The 22,365-nt window shown below is 39.2% G+C and overlaps 1 protein-coding gene across 2 annotated transcripts in view; it reads right to left on the bottom strand.

The window, feature by feature from the left end:
* The window catches only part of slc2a9l2 (solute carrier family 2 member 9, like 2), a 96,056-nt gene that overhangs the window by 70,344 nt on the left and 3,347 nt on the right, over positions 1-22,365 (bottom strand). Inside the window, exons 2-6 of one of the 2 annotated variants that reach the window (XM_028575242.1) lie at positions 21,006-21,107; positions 17,039-17,199; positions 14,976-15,100; positions 13,188-13,333; positions 4,696-4,828 (exon numbers count right to left, since the gene is read on the bottom strand). In XM_028575242.1, coding sequence (XP_028431043.1) covers positions 4,696-4,828; positions 13,188-13,333; positions 14,976-15,100; positions 17,039-17,199; positions 21,006-21,107 — 667 coding nt within the window. The remainder of the gene's footprint in view (positions 1-4,695; positions 4,829-13,187; positions 13,334-14,975; positions 15,101-17,038; positions 17,200-21,005; positions 21,108-22,365) is intronic. The other variant, XM_028575243.1, reaches the window with a different exon arrangement.

Genomic DNA, 22,365 nt, shown 5'->3' with positions numbered 1-22,365 from the left:
TGAGGATTTATTCCACAGCAAATGAAGACTTCCTCATAAATGGATCAAATTGTTAAAAACAGGACACTCAGACTAAACTAAAATCAGTTTTCTGTAGCTTTAGCAAGTGAGTAAGATGTGTCCCACTCCTGTATCTTTGTGATGTCTAATCTGAATTCTAACCATGAATTATGCCACTTTATTTGACTCTTTTGGCCTTCATAAAGTGAATTTTATGGATAATGCAGTCTTGCAGCCCCTAGGTTGTATGTGATCAATGTGGATATTAAAAGTGGAGTCTTTGACTACTCAAGGTGGAGAATTTTTGTGGAAAACAGAATTAGCAGACTAATTTATTCCATGTCATGGCTTTATTTATTTATATATATGCTTTTATGTTTTTACTATTTAAACAAATCACTATCAAAAGTTCTGTGTGAGTTAACCATCAGGGGCACTAATGACCAATGTTGTGAGTCAGTCCCAGTTATGTTTATATTGTGATTTTTTTTTTTTTTTTAGAAATAAAGAATTAGTTTTGCAATTGTTTAATGAGGATGGAAATGCATTTGTACATTTGTTAGGCGTCAGGGATACACACAATGCATGTTGAAGAGAATAATGAACATAAACGTAACTGATTGCTACCTATAATATAAAGATTGACATCATCAGTTGGAGCTAATTGGCATTGGAATATGCATTATTGTTTAGGTCTTCTCATGAGACATGTTGACAAAAATAAAAATATAGAATAACGCCACGCTAACAGGCCAAAACAGCGACATGGAGTGCAGCCCCACTATCTTCCTGCAGGAAAAATAAAAGAGGATACCTCCGTGGGTACAATGCCACTGTTACAACTGATATTGATAATTGAATGTTCACTTAGATGCTCATCTAGATGATAATGTTGAGGTAAGATCTCATGGTGGGCAAATTATTCTGGCATCAGAAGATGATTTCGGCATGCTGTGTTTTTTTTCTTCTTTTCTGTCCTTTCCTTCATTTCTTATGGTTTTAAAATCACTGTAGATTTTTTGAATAATGGGTTTTATATATTTGCCATTTTCAATGTACTTAGGTGCTGGTAAAGTAGATCAAATAGCAACGCATTCTCATGAACGGGTTCATAGGATATCGTACGAAAAGTAGGAGACCGCCGGCTGGTCCCGTGAGTGACATCGGCTACAGAGCTCCGTGTTACAGAGCAGCAGTTGTTAGCTGTTTTAGCCGCCACAGAGCTTTGTGATGCCGTCACAGCTCGTCGTATCAGAGGCAGTTAGTAGATGTGTTTAGCCGCTACAGAGCGCTGCAACACCGGCTACGGTGCTCCGCATGATGCTCCGCATGGTGCTCCGCATGGTGCTCCGTCAGGTCAGCGGTGATTGGTGGTTCCATTACCCGAGAAAAGGTGACTGTGAGCCGGGTACAGAGCACTACAAGCTGCCGGTCATTTCAGGAAAGAGATTGAGGCTAAGTTTAGGCAAGAAAAAGTGAGCGTTATGTGTGGACGAAATTTAAGTTTTAGGCACCAAAACAACTAGTTAAGTTTAGGAAAAAGATTGTGGTTTGTATTAAAACACTTCCAAGGAACAAGCATTTCCTGGGTGAAAGTCTTTAGTTTTCCCCGGGAAGCAAACTCAGCTCGCTGGCTTGAAAGTCCTGTGTGTTAATGCCCACCCATCATCCCGACTTCATCCCTCCGTGGCCAGCAACATTCTTATACAGCAGCAATCCATGTGGTGCGCACAGCAACAAGAAAAAAAAAACTGGAAATCATACAAATTACAGTGCTTATCTATTTGTAGATTTTAGAACATATGGTTCATGAGAAAAGGCTGAAAATAGATATAGGCTATATCATTGTAAAACAAAAACACTTCTAGCTATGATGTGTAAAAACAAGAGTTTCAATTAATTTTTACAATTGTACCAGGTAACATAGTAGAGTCCTGCTTTCTCTGCACTCGCACACTGTTGAGGAATTATGTTACAGTACGTGATTTATGTCACTCTTTAGCATTGGTTATTTCCTTCCTGTAGATGCAGAACGTACATTCCTAATACTTTGGGACAATGATTAAAAATATGGAATATCAAATAGTGGGACATTATTTACAGCACACTTGTAAGTTTCAATCTGGCAGTCGGTTTCTAGTATTTTTACCCACCTTGTACCCACCTTGAATTCCCATGGGCCAGGGGATTCACCTTTACAGGAGAAAGAATTAAAGTGAGGTAAGAGGATTCTTCCCTCCTCCAGTCCGTCACGTTCATGTAGCACACATTTCAACATCCAAGCTGCTTGGTCAGATGAAAAAAATGATTGCCAGAAACCTGGTTAGCTCTGCACACACAAATATAAAATGTGTGTGTATTTCTGTTTTGTTTCCCTGCCTTTTAAAGGAAAGGAGAAAATATATACGCAAAAGATCCCCCTTTAACGTCTGTATGGAAAACACTGGGCATAGCAGCTGCTCGACTGGGGCGCTGTAAGCTGACGCAGTATCAAGAGCGACAACGTTAGCAAGTAGTATTAAAGACCTAAAATCAGCATAAGGAGGTTGGTTTGGGTGGTGGGTGAGTCAAACAAAAAAGGACTTTCACCCAGGACACTGGGGTTCGTGTCCCTGTCCTTGTCCTGCATGTCACTGAAATGTTTTTTTTTTTTTTAACCCCACCCACGAGTCGAGACTCTTGGCGTCACTTTATGATGCTCTGGGTCGGGACGTACGTTTAACTGACATTTGGCACAAGAACGCGACAGTTAGGGGTAGGAAAAGATCATGGGTGGGGTTACAAAATTTACATTTCAGTGTCACCCAGGACAAGAACGGAGACACGAACTCCGGTCTCTTGGATGAAAGTCCTGTGTTGTTTGACCCATCCACCGACCCAACCAAACTCTTTGTGCGGATTTTCGGTCTTTCATACTACTCGCTATCGTTGTTGCTCTTAATACTAAGCCATTTTACAGCGCCGCTGTCGAGCAGCTGCTCTGCCCGGTGCGTTCCATACAGATGCTAAAGGGTGGTTGAACATTTTTTTTGTGAGAGCAGCTAGAAACAAAGACAGATGGCAAAACAAGTAAAACAAAAACAATAAAAGTCCTACATCAAGAGAAGTACAAGCACCATCCTTGAATTCCAAACTCTTTTAGCATTAATAAGCAAAAACAATGTGGCTGAAAACTTCCACAGTTATAAAAGCATGTCTCATAGTATTATAAACTTGTTTTGATGTCTGATAAGCCTTTAAACTCATAGATCTGTTACTCAAACCCGACTTTGTGGATCCCATTTTTATGTCTTACTGGTACCTGAAGCGACAAACCACCCAGCAGTACCTTCAATTTCAACATGGCTAATTTCTGCAACCGAAGCAGCCAACCTCCTATGCACTGTATGATCTTCTCCCACATAACATACTGTCTGTCAAGCTGGGCCCAAGAAAAACACTTGACTGAAACACCAATTAGCTATCACCCCTGCCACAAAAGAACAATTGATTTAATTTTAATAGTTTTAAACATTTTGCAGATGCTCGCCTCAGGCAACAAGGGCAACTACCAGAGAGGTCTGTGTTGTACAATACCGACGTAGCAAGTGTAGGCAAACAGTCTTCTCAGTCAGAGCCACTCACTACTGGAATAATCTCCCTATTAATTCCCTAACCTTTAAACATACACTTAAGAGATGGCTTATAGCAAACCAAACTTGCCATCATGAGTTATCATACTACCTACGACCTGGCACTGCCTTTATTTCATTGCATATATTTGCTACTTTTGTAATGCATTTATGTATTTTATTATATTGTTTTGTAAAGTGTTGTACTGTAGTATTTACCATTAGGCCAATGGTATTAACCCACAAAGTGACAACAGATGAAAAATAGCTCATTACCTAACTCTGGTAAATTTACATTGAGGTGGAAACCAAAATGTTGAACAATGTGCATTAAAGTGATTTTCGTTATTAATTGAATTTGGTGTATGCTGTGCCAACATTTCCTCTAAAGGGGACAACAATACATGTGTAATCATCATGTATTGTTCTTAACATCTTATTATGTTTCTATGAGATGTTATTAATACCTTATTATATTCCATTGAATGAGAAAGATATATTTCTAAATTATAGATATTACAGAAATATTAATTATATGTTATATGTTATGTTTGACTTTTAGTGATAATATAATGATTTTATAGCAAAGCACATGAAGCAAAGAAACAGCTTTAAAGCAATGTCCAATATGAACAGGAACAATGATTGCAATGTCCATATGGAAACCTGGCGATTGTTTTTTAGACAGACTTGTACAATTGTGAACCTATTTTTTAAGAGTTTTGCACATTGAAGCTGTGTTGTAAAAACTAAGCTAAAGCAGTCATGAAATACTGTAAATGCGACAAATCTCAGCAATGGGAAAAGTAATCACTGAGTCTGTGGTCTTGGTAAACAGCTCTATCAATCCCTTACATATATACTATGGTAATTTGTGCAATGGTACAGCGACACTCTTAGCCTTGTAGAATGATTTTTCAAGCTCCAGAAGTGTGTGTGGATGTGATTGGTACAGACCAGAAAGGTCTTAAAACATAACAAGCATTGCAATGTATTTGAAACATGAAAGCCTAGTGCGGAAGCATTCTGCAGATGTACTTGAGTGAGAGGGATGACTAATGTGTTTCTGTACTGCATACAATACCTCTTTCTGCTCCAGCCTCATCCCTCCTTTCTATCAGCAGGTAGCGAGGACTCTCGGGGAGGAAGGGCAGCACACACAGTTGCAGTATTGCCGGCAACGCCAGGAAGGAAAACAGGTAGCTCCATCTGGATTCCTGCAGTCAAAACATCCACAAAAGAGCTACATCAAAGCTTCAGACATGGCATATGATATATATCATACTATACAAAAAAGTTACACAAAACTAGTGCTCCACTGAATAAGTCGATGCACATCATATTCTCATTAAGAATTTCTGCAATCAGTAATGATGATCATTTTTAATGTAAAATAACAATGTGTTACATTGCTTGTAGAAAATATGGCATAGTAAATGTTTGAATGTGAAAGCTTAGTATAAGACAATGCTTTTTACGTTATGCATTTCTTCATTCATATGTTTCCTTAAAGTAAGAAGCAACATCAGTGCCCTTAATAGATGGATTTTGAATTGAACTAATACCCGTTTTCTGAACAAGCACACACTTCATCAATGGTTTTGTTTTGAAGGAGGAAGTTACTTTAGAAAAAAAACATTTATTGCTGGACTTGGTCGAGACCAACTAGAATATTTGGCGAGACTAATGGCCAAGTCTGAGACATGTCCGAGTGCAAATATCTACGAGTCCAAGACAAGCATGAAACAATAGAAAAACGTCTTGAATCCAGAACCGGACTGCTATGTATACAAACGGTGACTTTGTAATATATCTCCCTATAATATTACAACTGAATAGATAGATACTAGAATAGAAAAAAAAGTGTTGTGGTTTCAGTTTTGCCCACATATCTAAACCAATACAAACATACAAAATCATAATTCTTGTTAGGTAACTCTCATTATGGTCGCCTTCGTAGATTCATTTACAGCATGTTTATGTTTTTAAGTCGCACCTCCCTCTTGTCTCAGACGTGATTTTGGTCAAGGGCGTTTCTGCCTTAATATATGTGATAAACTGAAATATTGAGTTGGCTTTTTTTCCACAACTATGTTATGGAGTGAATATAGCCTGCATGGATGCAGAGAAGACAAACAGCCAAACTCAAGTGCATTAGAGTGCTGTTAATCATCTAGGTTGACTCTGTTCTATTTCACAGTGATTTTTTTCACAAAATTCCTGAGGCTAAATATTTATCAAAGCCTATTAAATTCATGGAAGCTGGTAGTAAACATGGTCGATGAAGCAGCAGCAAAGAGCACTTGAGTCCTTCAAAATAACCTTGGTTTTTGAATCATCCTCCATCTTTGCAGGAAAATACAAGTTGCCACTTGTGTTTACTCAAAAAAATTGTTCTATTCTAACATAAGATATCCTATTTGATACAAATTATTTATTGAATGCGTCAACACAAATCTGAAAGTGTAGTCATCCTCTTGGGCTTATTATGAAAACTAAAATGAGTGTGAGAACCAGCCGGTGTTGATGAAGGTCACTACCTCCATCACCCACACAGACATACTGTACGTACAGTAAATACCTCATACGAAGCATTGCCCTTAGGAAAGACAACAGGATGCACAGCCCTATCTACTTGGCAGATCTATATGCTTCCTAATCTCACTTGAGCCAACGGGAGGGAGAGATCTTGTTGTTATGCAGAGACTGTGGAAAGAAGCTGCCCTTTGGAGAGAAAATGTCAGCGCTCAACTCATAAAAAGTCTGTTGAGGATTCAATTGCCTAACTTTTACTTATGTGAAAAAAATCATATCCGACTGTAAAACTTAAAAAAAAAGAAAATTTAATTAACTTTTCTTTAACACCTCTGATTTATTCAGCCCGAACTGTAAATTCGTCGTTGTAAAATGTTGTTTGCAGAACTTGTCCACCAAGTTAGCAGTGCAGTCAGTTAGTGTGTGTGTGTGTGTGTGTGTGTGTGTGTGTGTGTGTGTGTGTGTGTGTTTGGTTGGGGGGGGTTTGATTTATCTGATGGCCTGAGGATGAAAGATATGCCTCGTCCTGGAGGTCCTGCATTTAACATGTTTGTACATCCTGCCAGAGGGCACACGGAAAAACCTGTGTCGGGGTGGTTGGAGTCTTTGATGATGCTGCAGGCTCTTTTGTGGACTCTGCGCATATGGTATGGGCGTCCTGGTGATCTTCTCAGCAGTCCTTATCACTCTCTGGTTCTTAGTGGTGCTGTTCCCATACCACACAGTGATGTAGCTGGACAAGATGCTCTCTATGATGCAACTGGAGAAGCTGCTGAATCCTGGGTGACGTGCCTAGGTGAGGGCATTACTGATGTGGATGCCCAGGAATTTTAAGCTGCTAACCCTCTCCACCTCAGATTCTGCATGGTCATCGGTTAATTACGTCTTGTCTCCTTTCTCATGTCCATTATTATCTCCTTGGTCTGGTGATCTGTGTTGAGAGAGAGCTTGTTGTTGTCACACCATGTGATCAGACTGCCCACCTCTCTCCTGCATGCTGTTTCATCATCCCCAGTGATCTGACCAATGACTGTGGTGTTGTCAGCAAATTTCAGGGTAGTGTTGTCCTTGTGTGAGGCGACGCAGTCATAGGTGAATAGTGCGTAGAGCATAGGGCTAAGGACATATCCTTGTGGGGTTTCAGCATTCGTCACCACATTCTTAGAGGTTAGATTTCCAATCCTGACAGATTGCGGTCTCTCAGTAAGGAAGGAACAGCCAGTCACAGAGTGTGGGTTTCAGGCAAAGATTGTAGCGTTTGTGGGGGAGGACTGTATTAAAGGATGAGCTGTAATCGATGAAGAGCATTCTGATGTAAGCGTCTTTGTTTTCCAGGTGGGAGAGGGCTTTGTGCAGAGCTGCAGAGATAACGTCCTCATTGGATCTGTCGGGGCAGTGTGAATACTGTAGGGGTCCAGTGACTCAGGTGTATTACGCTGGATGTGGCCCAGAACCACTCTCTCAAAGCACTTCATTACGATTGGAGTGCAACTGACCCGTAGTCATTCTGACAAGAGCCTGGGTTCCTTTTGGGGACTGGGATGATGATGGTGGTGGTTTTACTGCAGGTTGGGACTGTGGCCTCTGCAAGAGACAGGTTAAAGATGGAGGTGATGAAAACATCAGCCAATTCTGTAGCTCATGTCTTGAGGGCCCGCCCATTGGAATTTATCTGGGCCTGCTGCCTTACGGGGGTTAACTCTCTATTTTGTCTACATCAGCTGATGAGAGAGTCAGTGGGGGTTCATGCATGTTCTGAGTGTATGTACAGTAAGTGTATGTATGTGTAACATGTATATTCAATTAAAAACCTCTATGGCAGTAGGTAAATATGCTGAAATAAAAAATATATCACATTTACATGTAACAATGATTAAAAATGCGAAAGGGAAGGAAGAAGCGGAACCAGATTGAGTGAATCCTTACCTAGCTATCTTGTGCAACACTGTTGAAGTTTTGAGCTTGATTATCTTTCTTTGCAAGGCCCTTTGATATTTCTTGGAACATGAAAAAAAACTGAAGATGCAGGCCTTTTTGCCTCTGACTGATAAAACGGGCTTGTCTACAAAGGTGACAGCCCAACTCTTCTTTTTGATCCTCTGTTCACTAAATCCTGGGAGAGCTTTGTAGATATAAACACTCTACACTGAGCTGTGGCTTGTCTCATCCCAGAGCTGGAGATGAGAGAGGCCGTTTGGGTTAGACCTCTCACAGGCTGCTACACAAAGAGTTGAATTAATGTTCTACAAGCTGTGGTGTGATGGCTGTGGTCTTTACGACATACATCTTATAAAAAACAAACACATTATTACCTCTATATCATTTTCTGGTGCAAAATAATATAGGCTGCTGATGTTGCACTCACATACTGATTATTTCTATTGACAGGCATGTTAGTCTTGTCCCAAAAAATAAAAGTTGACCGAATGAAAGAAGGCCCTGCTATGACCTGGAGTGATACTTGTTTACAGTAAACTGAACAAAGCATACAAATGGTTTAGTGCTGTATTGCACAATCCTTGCCGTGTTTCCTTTCAGTTCTCTCCTCTGTAGAATGCATGAGGCTGCGGGGTACGTTGTCATCCTGTGATTGTACATAAGCAGAGAATGAAACATCTTGTTTTGTGTCGAGCTGAGAGGAACAAAACAGAGGAGAATGGACACCTCATGAAACTCCGGCCAAAGCCAGAGAATGGTTTAATGTGAACAAGTAACCTCTCAGAGAGGTAATGTCAGGTGGCTACATCTGTATGATGTATCCAATTATACAAGCTAATATCTGTCTTGGGTTAGTCTTAATTACTTTACCTTGCCAGACCATTCCTTGAGTGAGAAATGAACCTGCTCCGTACTAATCCACAGAGGTCTGTACAATTTAATTGGCTGCAACTCACTGTTGACTGGTTAGAAACTAATACAAGATGGATCGCAAGGTGCATTTCAGGACAAAACCTTGAGATTCTACTTCTATTTATATTTAAATGTTCTGCTATTCTGGAAGAGCAAATAAGTGGTAAGTTACGTAAGTATAAATAATAACTGTTTTATCAATCCAGTGATGCATATGACATGCCAAATGATGGCATCTACACAGATAGAAATCTGCTTTTCCATTTATACTTTGTTTCTCATCACGACTTAGTAGTTTGCCACTCAGCTGAAAGATAAACATTTCTCCGGAGATGTATGTCTGTAAAACGGATTAGCACAATACAGCCCTTCCACATTTGATTCTCACGAAATGAAAATCTTCTTGGGAAAAACCTCACGTCACCACAATCTCCGCCTTCAGGATACTATATAAGTGGAGATCTGCCACGATCAGGAGAAAAGCCCATCATCCCTCTGCCTGCAGCTGTTTGTAATGAATGGCACCTGCTCTATAAGCCTACATTTTCCTGACGCTCTGTCAGAAGAGCAAAGTGGCATTTGACTCTTGCAGGTGTGTGCTGCCCCCTTCTTAAAATATTAAAGCAGCGCTTCTTATAGTTTGGGGAAAATGGTTTTCCACTGGGATTCAAACCTTACAGGAGGGGTAAAAATAGCCATGGCTATAATTGATATTTTTATAGAAACAATGTATAAAATGAGAATGTAAAAAGGGCTCACTGGTAGCAATGAACCAACAGAGAACCCATCAACAACTATTCCTTTAGATTTTCCATTTTCGTATTTCATAGTCAACAAGGCCTGAATGTTAATCAGAAATTTGTGTTTCATGCTGTCTTCACAAGGTCATGCACAGTACCTTTACAATGAAGAGTTATGTTGCAAAAACACCAAGTGCTCAGCTCAGGTTGTACAGCATACTGTGTACTGTATTGTTAAACTGCAAAGAGCTGAAAGCATACGCATACAGTACAATACACACACGGTACCTTACATCAATAGTAGTCATCAGTAAAATAGAAAACGTATTACTCTTGTGTCTGATACCCAGTGTGACAACCATCTAAAATGAATTGCACTACAGTGACCATCCCCACATGTAACAATCCATCATTTTTTATTTTTTTTTACACAACCTAAAGACAGGTGTGATATAATAAGAGGACAGACAAGGGCCCATCATGGGAATTGAATATAACCTTACTGGCGTAAGCTGCATTTGAAGCATGCTGATTAGTTTTGTCTCTTAGGGGAGTTCAGTGACAGACTGCTAAAAGCCTGTTCTTGCTGTAATAAACAGGCGTCCCTACTGGGAGAAGGTCAGTGGCTAAGCATGAAGGTTTGAGTAATTATCATTTGTCAAAGCTTATCACTATTTTTGCACCGTACAAAGTGACATCTTAGCCTGGCTCCCATTGCTGTCACAGAAACCTCCACTGAGATGAAAACCTGTTTAAGTCTTATAATCAAAGGCATAGCAAGGAGAGAACTTGGTCAAATCCTTTGATTACAACCAGGAACAAGGGAATTCACAGCTCAAGTCATATTTCAGGTTCCAATAGTATTGATGTCTTCTTTCACTTTACTTGAAAGTAAAAATACACATTGATTTACAGGAGGAATACATTTGCTTTCTATTTTTGTGTGTCAGACATCAAAGTTAAGTGGCTTGAAAGGTGGCAGATGTTTTATCCAAAGCAAGAAAAGAACAGGTATTCCATCTTCTTAAATCCAATTTTTTTTAGTAATACTTGTATTACTTTACTGTCTGTCAGTTTTATAACAAACGCTCATGGAATACATGTTAGCATATCTAAGGCTACACGTGTCAACGTCAACACGGTTATACTGTGCCGGTGTCAACACTTGGGCTTCAATCAACACCATTCAACAAATGTTACTGCATTGTTTATACTTTACATACACTGATAGCTACATGCTATAATGTCAGGAAAACCTGTGATCTTGTTTGTCGATGTTGTTATTGTTGTAATTATTTCTCTGCACAAATTATTTCTCTGTTCTCAGTTGTGTAGTTTAGAAGCCTTTATTGGTGATTGTGCGGTTATACTCAGTAACAGTCTTTCCACTGCTACATGTAGCTACATGCTAACGTCAGGGAAACCTGTAATCTTGGTTGTAAATTTCGCCCTGTTTTTTTTTTTTTACAGTAGAAAGTGCCGCTATACTCTGTTACACTGATGGTACCAGTGTTGCCTTGCAGCAGGGTTCAAATAACTGTCTGCTAAATGGTGTTGAAGCCCAAGTGTTGACGAATGCGCAGTACGTCTGTGTTGGCGTTGAAACGTGTATCGGGCAGTTTTCCAATCTGACTGAGTTTTATGCAACTATGAACCATCACTAAGTTCAACTTAATTTAATGGCAGACCTCCAACAAAACCAAGCATGTGCTGATGTTGAGAATGTTGTTATCTGGTAGACTCCACACAGTGGCCCAATTCCAATCCGGCCCTTACAGCCTCAATCTACACACTTTCGCTCTGTTTTCGCGTTCGCATGGAGGGTAGCCAAATCTCATGACCCTCACACTTACTGCACTGACACGTGCCAAAAAAATGGCATGTTTTGAATTTGGGAAAGCAATTTAGAGGAAATGCATTCATTATTAGTGTTTTATACAGTGCCAAAAGTCAACAGAATATGCCAGTGCTTAATATTATTGGCTTTCTGTTCACGTTACACAACTGAATTTATTTGGCTTTTAAAGCATAAGGCATAAAGCATAAGGTAGGCTAATGCCTTTCATCCCTGAATGAATTCATGCTCAACTTAAAATTAAGCATGAATAATCAATTAGATAAAGACTGCATCCCTGTCATGAAAATGCCTCAGCAGTAGGCCCAGTCAACGATGCTTAAATTGTGGGCATTAATATGACAAGGGGGGAAAGTTGATAGCATTTCCTCTGGGTAGTCTGGCTCAACAGATGTACATTAATGGGATGTTCCTCCCCTCTTGCTATCTCCACTATTAAGGCTTAGCACCACCCAGGATGGTTGTGATTGGTTTACAAAAAAGCCAGAGTGTTTTTCCCCCCTATGCCAGAATAGATAGGTGGTGTAGCCAGACCATACTGCAGCACTGACACAGCACAGTGGAGATACTGTAGGTCTGGCAATGCAAGATTTCCTCTAAGGTAAACAAGGTGTGAGAATTCCTGCTGCTATCTTATTGAAACAAGGGACACAACCAGTCAACTACTGTGCAGGGTAAAAACATGACTCGCACTATTCATTTGCCAAGAAAAAAAGTGATATAAAATCATGAAATGCCTGTAGAGGATTCTATCTTTTTTCTCAGGTACAAGCTCACACTCCGCTGGACTATAGAGTTGAAGAAGTCTGCCACTCCAAGAGGCTTCATCGGCTCTACTGACGGACCGAAAGGTCCTCGGCAATTACAGGTAATCACACCGTGATGTCGCATGAGAGTCGCTGAGGTTTTTTAGATCACGTGGCAGACGTGACAGACACAAGAACTACAATAATTAAGGTGTGAATTGGTGTGAAACCGAGGGAATATCAGGATGGCTTTATAGCAAATGGGGATGGCACCGGCTCCAAATACCCCAAATAAACTGACTGTATACTTGGGCCAGTTTTAATTAACTGATAATAGTTTTACTTTTAATCCCAAAGCTCAGTTGTTCTCACGCCTTTAGGAATTTCAAAGTTAGCAATTTGTGTTTTGACATTAGTAATCCTATCATCCCATGTGATTTAAGGAAGATTCTGAAATCTGATGTGTTAACCTGTGCATATACTTTTATTACAAAGTCTTACACTATTACTGATTTGATATTAATTAAAAGGTTGGGTTTGGAACTTTTATAAAAATAAGTTTTGTCATATTTACTGAAACTGTCACTATATCCTGACAGTACTACATGAGATGGATAATCTGTAAATAATAATAAATAAATAAATAAATATCAGGTTCCTCTCTGCCTCCTCCTAGTGCTCCCAATGACATTTGTAAGATTCCAGTGATAGGATTGCAAAAAGCTTAATCTAAACCCCAGTCTTTCAAAATGTCCTTTGAAAAACCTATATAGTTAAGTATATACATAGGTGACAACACCAATATTACTTCAATATGTTCCTATAGTCTACAATCTCTAACAACACTGACCTGACCCAGCAGCTCGGGCAGCCCCAGCACTTGTCCTGTGAACACTCCCAAGCAGATCAGGATGGAGTTGAACTGGCCTATTGAACCTCGGATATGTCTTGGCGTAATTTCGCCAAGGTACATGGGGAGGGCGCTGAGAGCTATGCCTGTAAAAAAAAAACATATTCAAATCTTGTTATGGAAAGGTCAAAAGACTCATGTTTGATGTGATACATCACACCCGGCTTAAGAGCCGAGGTGATCGAGATTTTGAGTCCATAGCACCTGAACTATGGAATGCTCTGCCTCATCCCTAAACAACGCTCCGCTGTTTCTGAGGATTCTTTTAAAATTCCAATAAAGACATACCTGTTTAGACAGGCGTTTTTGGTTGACTGGTCTGCACTTTAAATATTATTGTGTAATACTGATTGTGTATCGTGTTCATATTCTGTTTTATGTTTCTTGCCCCTGTAAAGCACTTTGTGACTTATTTCTGTGAAAAGTGCTTTATAGATACATTTTACATGTTATACCGGCCTAAACAAATTATAGAGGGAGCATCACTTTTTTTTAATGTGATACCACTCCCCTGAACGGTGAGAGGAAAAACAGGGCGAGCAGCTTGGTAGAGCTGTGGTACCAGGAGAAAGCATCTCCATGTTTCTATTATCTTGAAATTGTATGTCTGGATTGTTTCTGAATCTGTATTGTTTTTCTACAGAAATTCACAAACACAGACAAAATCAACGACCTTAAACCCGCACGGACTGATGATTCAACATCCAGCAACATTTAAGAAATACTGTCCTGGGTACTCACATAGCCTTGCCTGTGCATTAGAAATGGTCTGCTTTGGTGGAACATTTAATCCTTAGACAGCTTTTTGCACAAATCAATTTCCATGGTTAAGAAATTGTGATCGTGCTCTGTGGAAAATAAGTATATTTCTTTAGGAACCACACATCGGTGCTGAACTGGATATTGTTCCCGAACCTCTTAACATTAAGACCTCAGACTTGCTCGAGGATGTAGGTAGCACTTGTTCTGCAAAATCATTGTATCTCACCTTACACATGATCAATTTCTACCAGGAGCCGATTGGTTAGTAACTACAATTTCTCCTGGAAATGTGTGTATGTGCAGGTAACACAACCCAAAGAGATGAATGAGCATTGATTTTAAACTTGTCCTCAATGATCGGAGAGATTCTCTCAGAAGGGAAAGTTAATAATCAATGTCTCTAGATGATCAGTGCATTCAGGTTTGTCAAGTTAACCGCCCTTGATATCTGCCAATTCCATGTTACGTTTTCCTTGGGGTGGCTTTAGACCACAAGTCTTTATTCATCTTTATGATTTGCAACTTTATCATTTCTTTTCACTTAAATGTGGTAACATTTTTGAACTTATGTGAAGCTTTTATTTTTATTTTTTAAGTTGACGGTTTCTCTGAGGCAATGTTCAGCAATTCAGGTAAATGTGTGTTTATTTTTTTTAAGAGGCTCTGTTTACTGTAGCTGTGATCCAAAGATGGTTACCCAACTTCATGTCTAAGTTTTGGGAACATTAATACTGTATGTGGCATTCTTGGGATCAAAAGTATTTGTACAATGTTAAGCACAAACTGTTTAAGGTTTCTTTCACAGGTAAGTTTCTTTGTGCAACTTTTGATATTATTAGTTCAGTATGCTGTCAATGTCTGTATTTGACTTACACTTTTACATTTTCTTTCCTCTCTCTAACATGTAGTAGTTTCCTTCACACTGTCTTTTGTGCACTGCCTGGGGAGTATAAAATAAACACTTACCAGAGTTTACCCCGATTATGAGCCGGCCAATGATGAGCATCTCAAAAGATTTGGCCCTTTCACCCAGAGTCAGCAGCAGAGCAGCTATCACAGCAAAGCCGTTATTCAGCAGCAAGGTTCCCTTTCTAAAGTCAAAAAGTGAATATGGTTGTAAAAAGAGAGAAACATCACATACTGGCACAGGTGAAAAATATTCCACTCAAATGCTATATACATTCTAATCTCAGATAATGTATTCACTTCACAACAGTGCAATTTGTCAAAATGAGCGCCATTAGGTATTTGTGATATAATATTGAAATAGCAGAATCGTTCACAGATAGCTAAACTAACTTCTGAAACATGTATATAATAAAATTTATTGATATAGCACTGCAGATAAAAGCAAAAACAAATGAAAACAACAGGGACACTCAAAAACCCTGGAGGATAAAACATTAAAAAAATGTAAAACGGCAAGAGTGGAATGATAAAACCTAGACAACATTTTTCTATTAAAAATACATTTTAAGAAGGGGTATTCAGCAAAGTGTTATGGAGCAAAACTGGCAGGTTAAAAAGCCTTTAGAAAAATGAAAATAAGAGTGGCAATTCATGGCTTCAAGAGGATAATAAAGGAGTTAGAAGGAGGTGTAATATTCTTCAAAGCCAGCAAAGCAGAAAAATCAATGTGTATTCTCCTAAGGAGGCTACTCAAGGGCAAGGCCCTTGTGTGTGTGAAAAAACAATGAATGCCTGATCACTTCAGAATTATCTTGATAAAGACTGAAAGGTGTTTTGTGTCTTAACAAGTGAGAGAATAATAACAAATGTTTACATATATGAAATCACCCTTGGGTCATAAGTATTATACCAAATTAATCATGATGTGGGTGCAATGTCACCCTCATAGAAAGAACAAACCGTTCCACACACCAAGTAGCTCCCGTCAGAAGGATTTTAATGCTAGTGACATTTTGAGCCAACGGCTCTTCCTCAGACAATGTCTCCCACACCACACTATGTATGTGTCCTAATTTGGGTTCTGGATCTATCAAAAGACGCAGCTGATGAACACAGGTCTTTCAGAATAAGGCCAATATGAATCTTGGCATAGTCTCATCTTCTTCACCTTATGAGACTCAAACTAATGGTGCATTCAGGCACAGAGACCTTCCCATTTTCCACCTAAAAATATTTTTTCCCCTGCCATTTTGCAGTTTTAGCACATTTTGGTTGGACCCAGTAGCGTTTTTTGACACGGGCAAAGCAGGCAGCCGCCCGGGGCGGCATTTTTTCATGACACATGAGGGGCTGCACGAGCCCTTAAAAAAAAAATCCTCTGTGCCACAAAGCGGTTATCTATTATCTATCATTTCACTGTGTGGGGAATTAGGTAATTGGCAAATTGGTGGAAGGGGAAAGGAGAGGGGGTGCTGAAACAGTGTGTTGAGAACTAAAAGTAGTCTAGATAGTAGAAATTAACAAAAGCAATCCAACTTGGTAAAAAAAAAAAAGACTTCAAAGGAATGAAACGTTGATGTGAGCATATGACTGACTCCAGCGTGTATGTAGACAGCTTCCAGACTTTACGGGCAGACAGGGAGTAACAGTTTAGTAGAAAGTTGTTAGGGCAACTTGGGGGCCAAAATCAACAGGAGGTTTAATGTCAAACTTGTGCTAACTTCATGGTGGGGCTGCTGCGATTCTCGGAGGTGCTTAAGCCCATCTAGCGCCACCTATGTATCCAACATAGACACACAAGTATCAGCTCGTGAAAAAAAGGACTGTACTTGAGGAAAAAACAGAAAATCCAGAAGAAACAAACTGTAACAAACAAGACATGATTGACACAGAGGAGATGTCAGTGTGAAATCAAGAGTACAGTCATGGGAGGTTTTCAAGTTGTTTTGGCCTATTGGCAGTTTTTAAAGTAAGAGTATGTTGTTTAAGTGGCAGTTTGCTTGTGACAAAATTCACAGAAATCTGTTTAGGAGGAGGAAGTTTAGGAGTTAGGAATGTACTTTAAATATGAAACCATATATTACTTTACACATCATATATGTGCAAGTGAGTCAACTCACCTTCCCAGTACTTTGAGGATTATAGAGACAGCGAGAGCTCCAAGAAGGCCACCGATAGCAAATATGGACACCGTGACGGACCAGAGGAGGGTGGCTGTCTCTGCTGCAAGAGGCTCCCCATATCTCTCAATCCATGTGGTATTGTAGAAAGCTTTAATGAACTGCAATACAAAGACACCTATTTAAATTCATAGTTAATTTAATTACGCGGTTGCCATTTTTTAATAAACTTTAAAGGCAAAAACCCACAATTCAAATGTAACCAAAAGGTAGTTCCACTATGACAACTTAAAACATAAGACTGGATCACGCAATACAGAATGTGTATGTATTAAGTGTTTCATACCTAAGTGTATAAACTGTGAGCAAGAGGCAAATGCACATTGACTTGTGCAATGTGGCTTCATGATCCAAACCAATCTACATCATTTGCCTAGTTAAAAATATTTTAAAAAATGACTTTTACAAAATGAGTACTACATTATCTGAGGAACTCATTTACAAGTGTACAGAAATAGACTTACTTATTTAATATGTCTGTTTACATGTCTTAATGTAATGGTGGTATACTGCAACTTTGTCCCTGGAACAACCTGATCTCCCAGAATTCCGTGAAATGAATACGGCCCCTTAACTCAAAATCTGTGGCAGTTTCATGCACTCGCCGAAAATTCCCGTGATGGGCCCACGGAAGAATTCCGTGAAATGAACACGGCCCCTTAAGTTAAGGAAAAGATTGTGGGTGGGCTACGTTTCCATGACACGCGGGACAACAACGGGTTGGTTGGGTTCTGGAAAAGAAGAACGTGACAGTTGGGTTTAGGAAACGTGACACGCGGGACACGATTCCCGTTCTCCTGGGTGAAAGTCCTGTGTTGTTTGGAATTTTCACACATTAGGCGCCACCACCACGTAATGCGGTGTTAACAGTTCGTGAATATTTCACGGAATTCTGTGAGACCAGGCTGCCCTGGAAACAGGTTGAATAGCAGACATTTAAACAGTATAAACCTAGTGGTGAAAGTCTGATGCACAGTGGCACTGGAGCCATTGCCTGCTATGGCTGTCCTTGCAAGCCTCAGGCAGAACAGCGGTGAGTGACTACCTCATTTAGCATCAGACTGAACTTCCTTTTGACATGACATCTGAAAAACACCATTATCCTTACTTTTATTGAGATTAAAAGAAGGGCCCACCCTGGTTTCTACCAGGGTTTTAATGTAGTTTTTTCATTGCAGTTCAGGCAGCCAACTGGAACAGATTAATATTTACCAAGGATCTGACTTTGTTACTCCCTGCAAACATACACCAAGCTCAGTCTGTAATAAGTTCACCCAACTGTCCCTCTAATGCTAAAGCAATCCCTGTGCATTTGCAATGTTACAATTAAATGAAAAGTATTTGTTAAAATGGCAATTTAGTTTTTGACTTCAATAATGGAACTAATTGTTTTTTGCTGTGACATGAATTTTTTACAACACAGAAACTAAATGAGAGGTGCATTGCATTTCGGAATCAGAATTAAATGTATTGCCAAAGTAAGTTTTCACTTGCATGGAATTTGACTTGGTGTGTTTGGTGCATACAACAAACATAAGAAAAAAGAATACACAAACAATAAAGCAAAGTACTGCAACAATTAAGAACATAAATATAGAATAGAAATATTGCAATAAAAATATGTAAAAGACACTATAACAAATGTGTTCAATATAACTGTTTTAGAAAGGAAAAGAAGGATGTACCTTTTTGTGCAGGGTGTGCAAATATTAATCAGGGGATGTACAACAGTACAGTTCACAGTATATACAATATGTGCAATGGTCAAGGATAATAGTCCAGGATGTGTGTTGATGTAGGTTCAGTATTAACCTGCAGAGAGCAACAGGTCTGCCAATACTATATGCAATTCTTTTTTTAAATGGAAACCTAGCTTTCATGCCAAAGTGAAAAATAATCAACTGTCCAATCAAACTTAGGGGCAGGGCCATGGGCATACATTATCATCACTGACATGAGCTGCCCACTGCTGAACAACACTGAAATGGAATACACCTCTTCACTTTGTTTTCTGTGCTGTAAATTCATTCAGTTATTAAAGTTAACAAAATCCTGAATAATCATGCTTTTAACATGTTTTTCACTTAATGATATAGCAAATGCATATATAAAAAGAAAACTCATACAACAATGTGTATTGTATTACACTGTATTTCTTTGTTTGATTTGTTTTAATTTAGGAATTTTAAATCTTCCATAATTTTGGCAATTTTTGCATTTTATGCTGCTTCCTGTTTTTGTGTGTTTGAGTCACGGCATTTGGGCCATTAGTACAAAGAGAGGAAAGGCTTTGTAATGAGAGCACAGTTTGTCCAGGTGTAGTCTCGCATTGCCAGACCTGTCTCTACAGCGCTGTGGAGTAATGTCTGGCTACACCACACATACATTCTGGGATAGGAGAAAAAAAACGCACTGGGTTGTTGGTATTTCTTTAAACCAACCACAATTGTCTTGGGTGGCGCTAAGCTCCAGATGCAGCAACGGTGGCTCTGCAAAATGGTCTCGGGAAGGAACTTGTTTTGGTGGAACATTTGCACCCCACAAAAGAAAACGCCATATACAATATTAAATAAAGTTAACTGAAGTTAACTGTGTACAGTAACGTGAGCTATATAAATTAGCTGGACACATGGTTAGACGTAATTTGCTCTAACCAGTGTATCGCTGTGTGTATTTTGTTCATAGCAATCCCTGCCAATCGGTCCAAAAAGATCCCAGTTAGATAGAAAATGACGTAAACGTATTCTTTGTAAATCTTTAGAATTATTCACTGAAAGAACCAAGCAGTCCTGCCTTGTTGCACAATCTAAATTTTCTTCAAAACTTGCCATTTTCAGCTTGTAGCTTTAAGCTCAAAGTTTGATGTTGTTTCTTGAAGCGAAGGGATTTTGAGAACGGCAACACACAGAGAGCAATGAGGGACATTGCGTCGGTCGTCAGGCAATATCCTGGAAATGTACTTCCGTTGATCCAGACTAGTCCTGGTGCAAATGTGTGAAGTGTATCAAGTGTCATTTTAAGTCCCACTTTATATTAAAATATGTTGAATATGAGGATGCTTTGCTTCTAAAAATGATCTTTCCGGTGATCCCTACCCCTGTATGAAGTCTTTGTCAGACACATGTGAAAAAGCTAATTGCAAAACAGGTAAAGCAAAGAAATATGGCTGCGTAAATAAGATCAGAAAATCCGATTTCTCATAAAACAATAACATTAACTGCATAAAGCCAACAGTATTTCATCACCTTCCAACTGATTTGGAATGGAAGAAAGAGGAGTGATCAGCTTTTGTTGCGAGCAGAAGCTGTAGAAAATTGAGTTTAAGCTCAACATATGAACTGGTGAATTAGCTGCATTGGCAGGAGCAGAGCATCTGGGACTTTGACAGGAGCTACTGAATTAATGAGAAATGACTATAAGAAATACCTCTCTAATTCCCTAAGTGAGCTGCACAGATAGGGATCTGTTGGCTGTCCGTGGTGCTAGAGGTAATGCTGGATACACTTTAGCGTAACTTTGCTCATTTAACGGTCTGTAATCCATGCTATATTTCAAAAATACATCACAAAGCAGAAGTGCTGTAAACGACACAAATGGAAGTCAATTATGTAAGAGATATATTTTAGGTTTTGGCCAACATTTCACCTTGCCTCTCAAGACTTCTGTACAAAACACAGTGTCTAGTTATTAACTGACAAATAATAGACAACTCTACAGCAATGAATAAGCTATGTAATGGGGTTTAGTATACCGAGTCTCCTTAAACTCGTGAACGTGTGTATTTTTGGTTCTGAAGCACCATCTAAATGAATGCTTATTGATTTTCTAGTAGTGCAAACAAATGGAGAGAAATCCGTGGGGCTTCTCCACGAGCCGACCTGCAAGACAACCTAACAGTTTGACTCACCAAAGCAGGAGCATTGACCACGGAGAGGTTGTAGCCGTAAATGAAAGACGACCCAAGGGCACCGAAGAAGGCTGCGCTCAACAGACAGGCTGTGATTGACTGCTAAAGAGAGAGCACACATACATAACACACAGGTGGTTCATACTAAGCTACAAACACAAACATGTTAGAGGACTTGTCAGTGGCAGTCACATTGTTGTTGATCAACGTCTAGATTGGACCAAAACCAAACCATTTCAGCATAGGCCCAGGTATCTAGGCCAGGAAACTGGGTTATTCACTTCACTTTACCTCTGAGTGCATAATTGACAACATGCATGCACTGACATAAGGTGAGCAAAGAAAGACCACTTGATGGAAATTGATAAAACCAGCTGTCATACAAGTGCTTTTACTGGAATAAGAACTGTACTTTAAATGTACAGTATGCTGTAGCTGTCATAAAAAATGGTATTCTACTAAAGAGACACATAACCGATCATCTAGAAAAGTGAATGGCATTGCCAAGACATAGGACTACAGTAATATTAGATTAAAAGGATGCTGGGAATAGGTAGTGCAGGTACAAAAGGAAATCATTGCAAGGCTAAAAGTATAAAGGCTCTCAAGCAGTTCATTAAAAATCATAATGTAGATCTTGCTACTCAGACAGCCTCACCACTTAATAAAAGGTTTAATAAAAAGTTTATTTGATAAAGCACCTTTTACAGACAAAGTCACAAAGTGCTTCACATGATAATCATTTGTTAAAATACATGAAGGATCCAACATAAAATAAGCAAGGAAAAATAAATGAAACACCAATGAAAATCATTTAAAAACCTAAATCCCAAAGTTACAAACATGAGACAAAAGCAAGTTAAACAAGTGTGTCTTCAGCTGCTTTAGGAAGACAATAGGAAGGACATTTCAAAGAGCCACCACTTCAAAGGAACGGTCACCTTTAGTTTTTAAGCGAGTGCGTGGGACTACCAGTAATCCCTGGTTAGAAGACCTGAGGGACCCATTAGTAATGTATGAATGTAGCAGATCAAAAGATATATAAAGAGAGATATAAAACAGGGGCCTGACCATGCAAAGCTTTATAAGTCAGAACAAGAACTTTAAATTGGATCCTGAACTTGATCGGAAGCCAATGTAACAAGGATAAAATAGAAGTGATAAGCTGTAGGAAGTGTTTTGATGGAAGACAAACATTTAAGCAATTCCAACACTTGGTCAGTTTCTTCTGGGTTAAAAGAAACATACAGCTGGATGTCATCTGCATATAAGGGAGAATGGATATCTCCAAATTGGATAAGTATATGCCCTAAGGGAAGCATATACCATGCAAATATAATTGTACCTAAGAGGCTAAAAT

The sequence above is a fragment of the Perca flavescens genome, chromosome 4 (genome assembly GCF_004354835.1).
Source record: "Perca flavescens isolate YP-PL-M2 chromosome 4, PFLA_1.0, whole genome shotgun sequence".
Lineage (NCBI taxonomy): Eukaryota > Metazoa > Chordata > Actinopteri > Perciformes > Percidae > Perca > Perca flavescens.
This window is presented reverse-complemented; position numbering and strand designations above follow the sequence as displayed.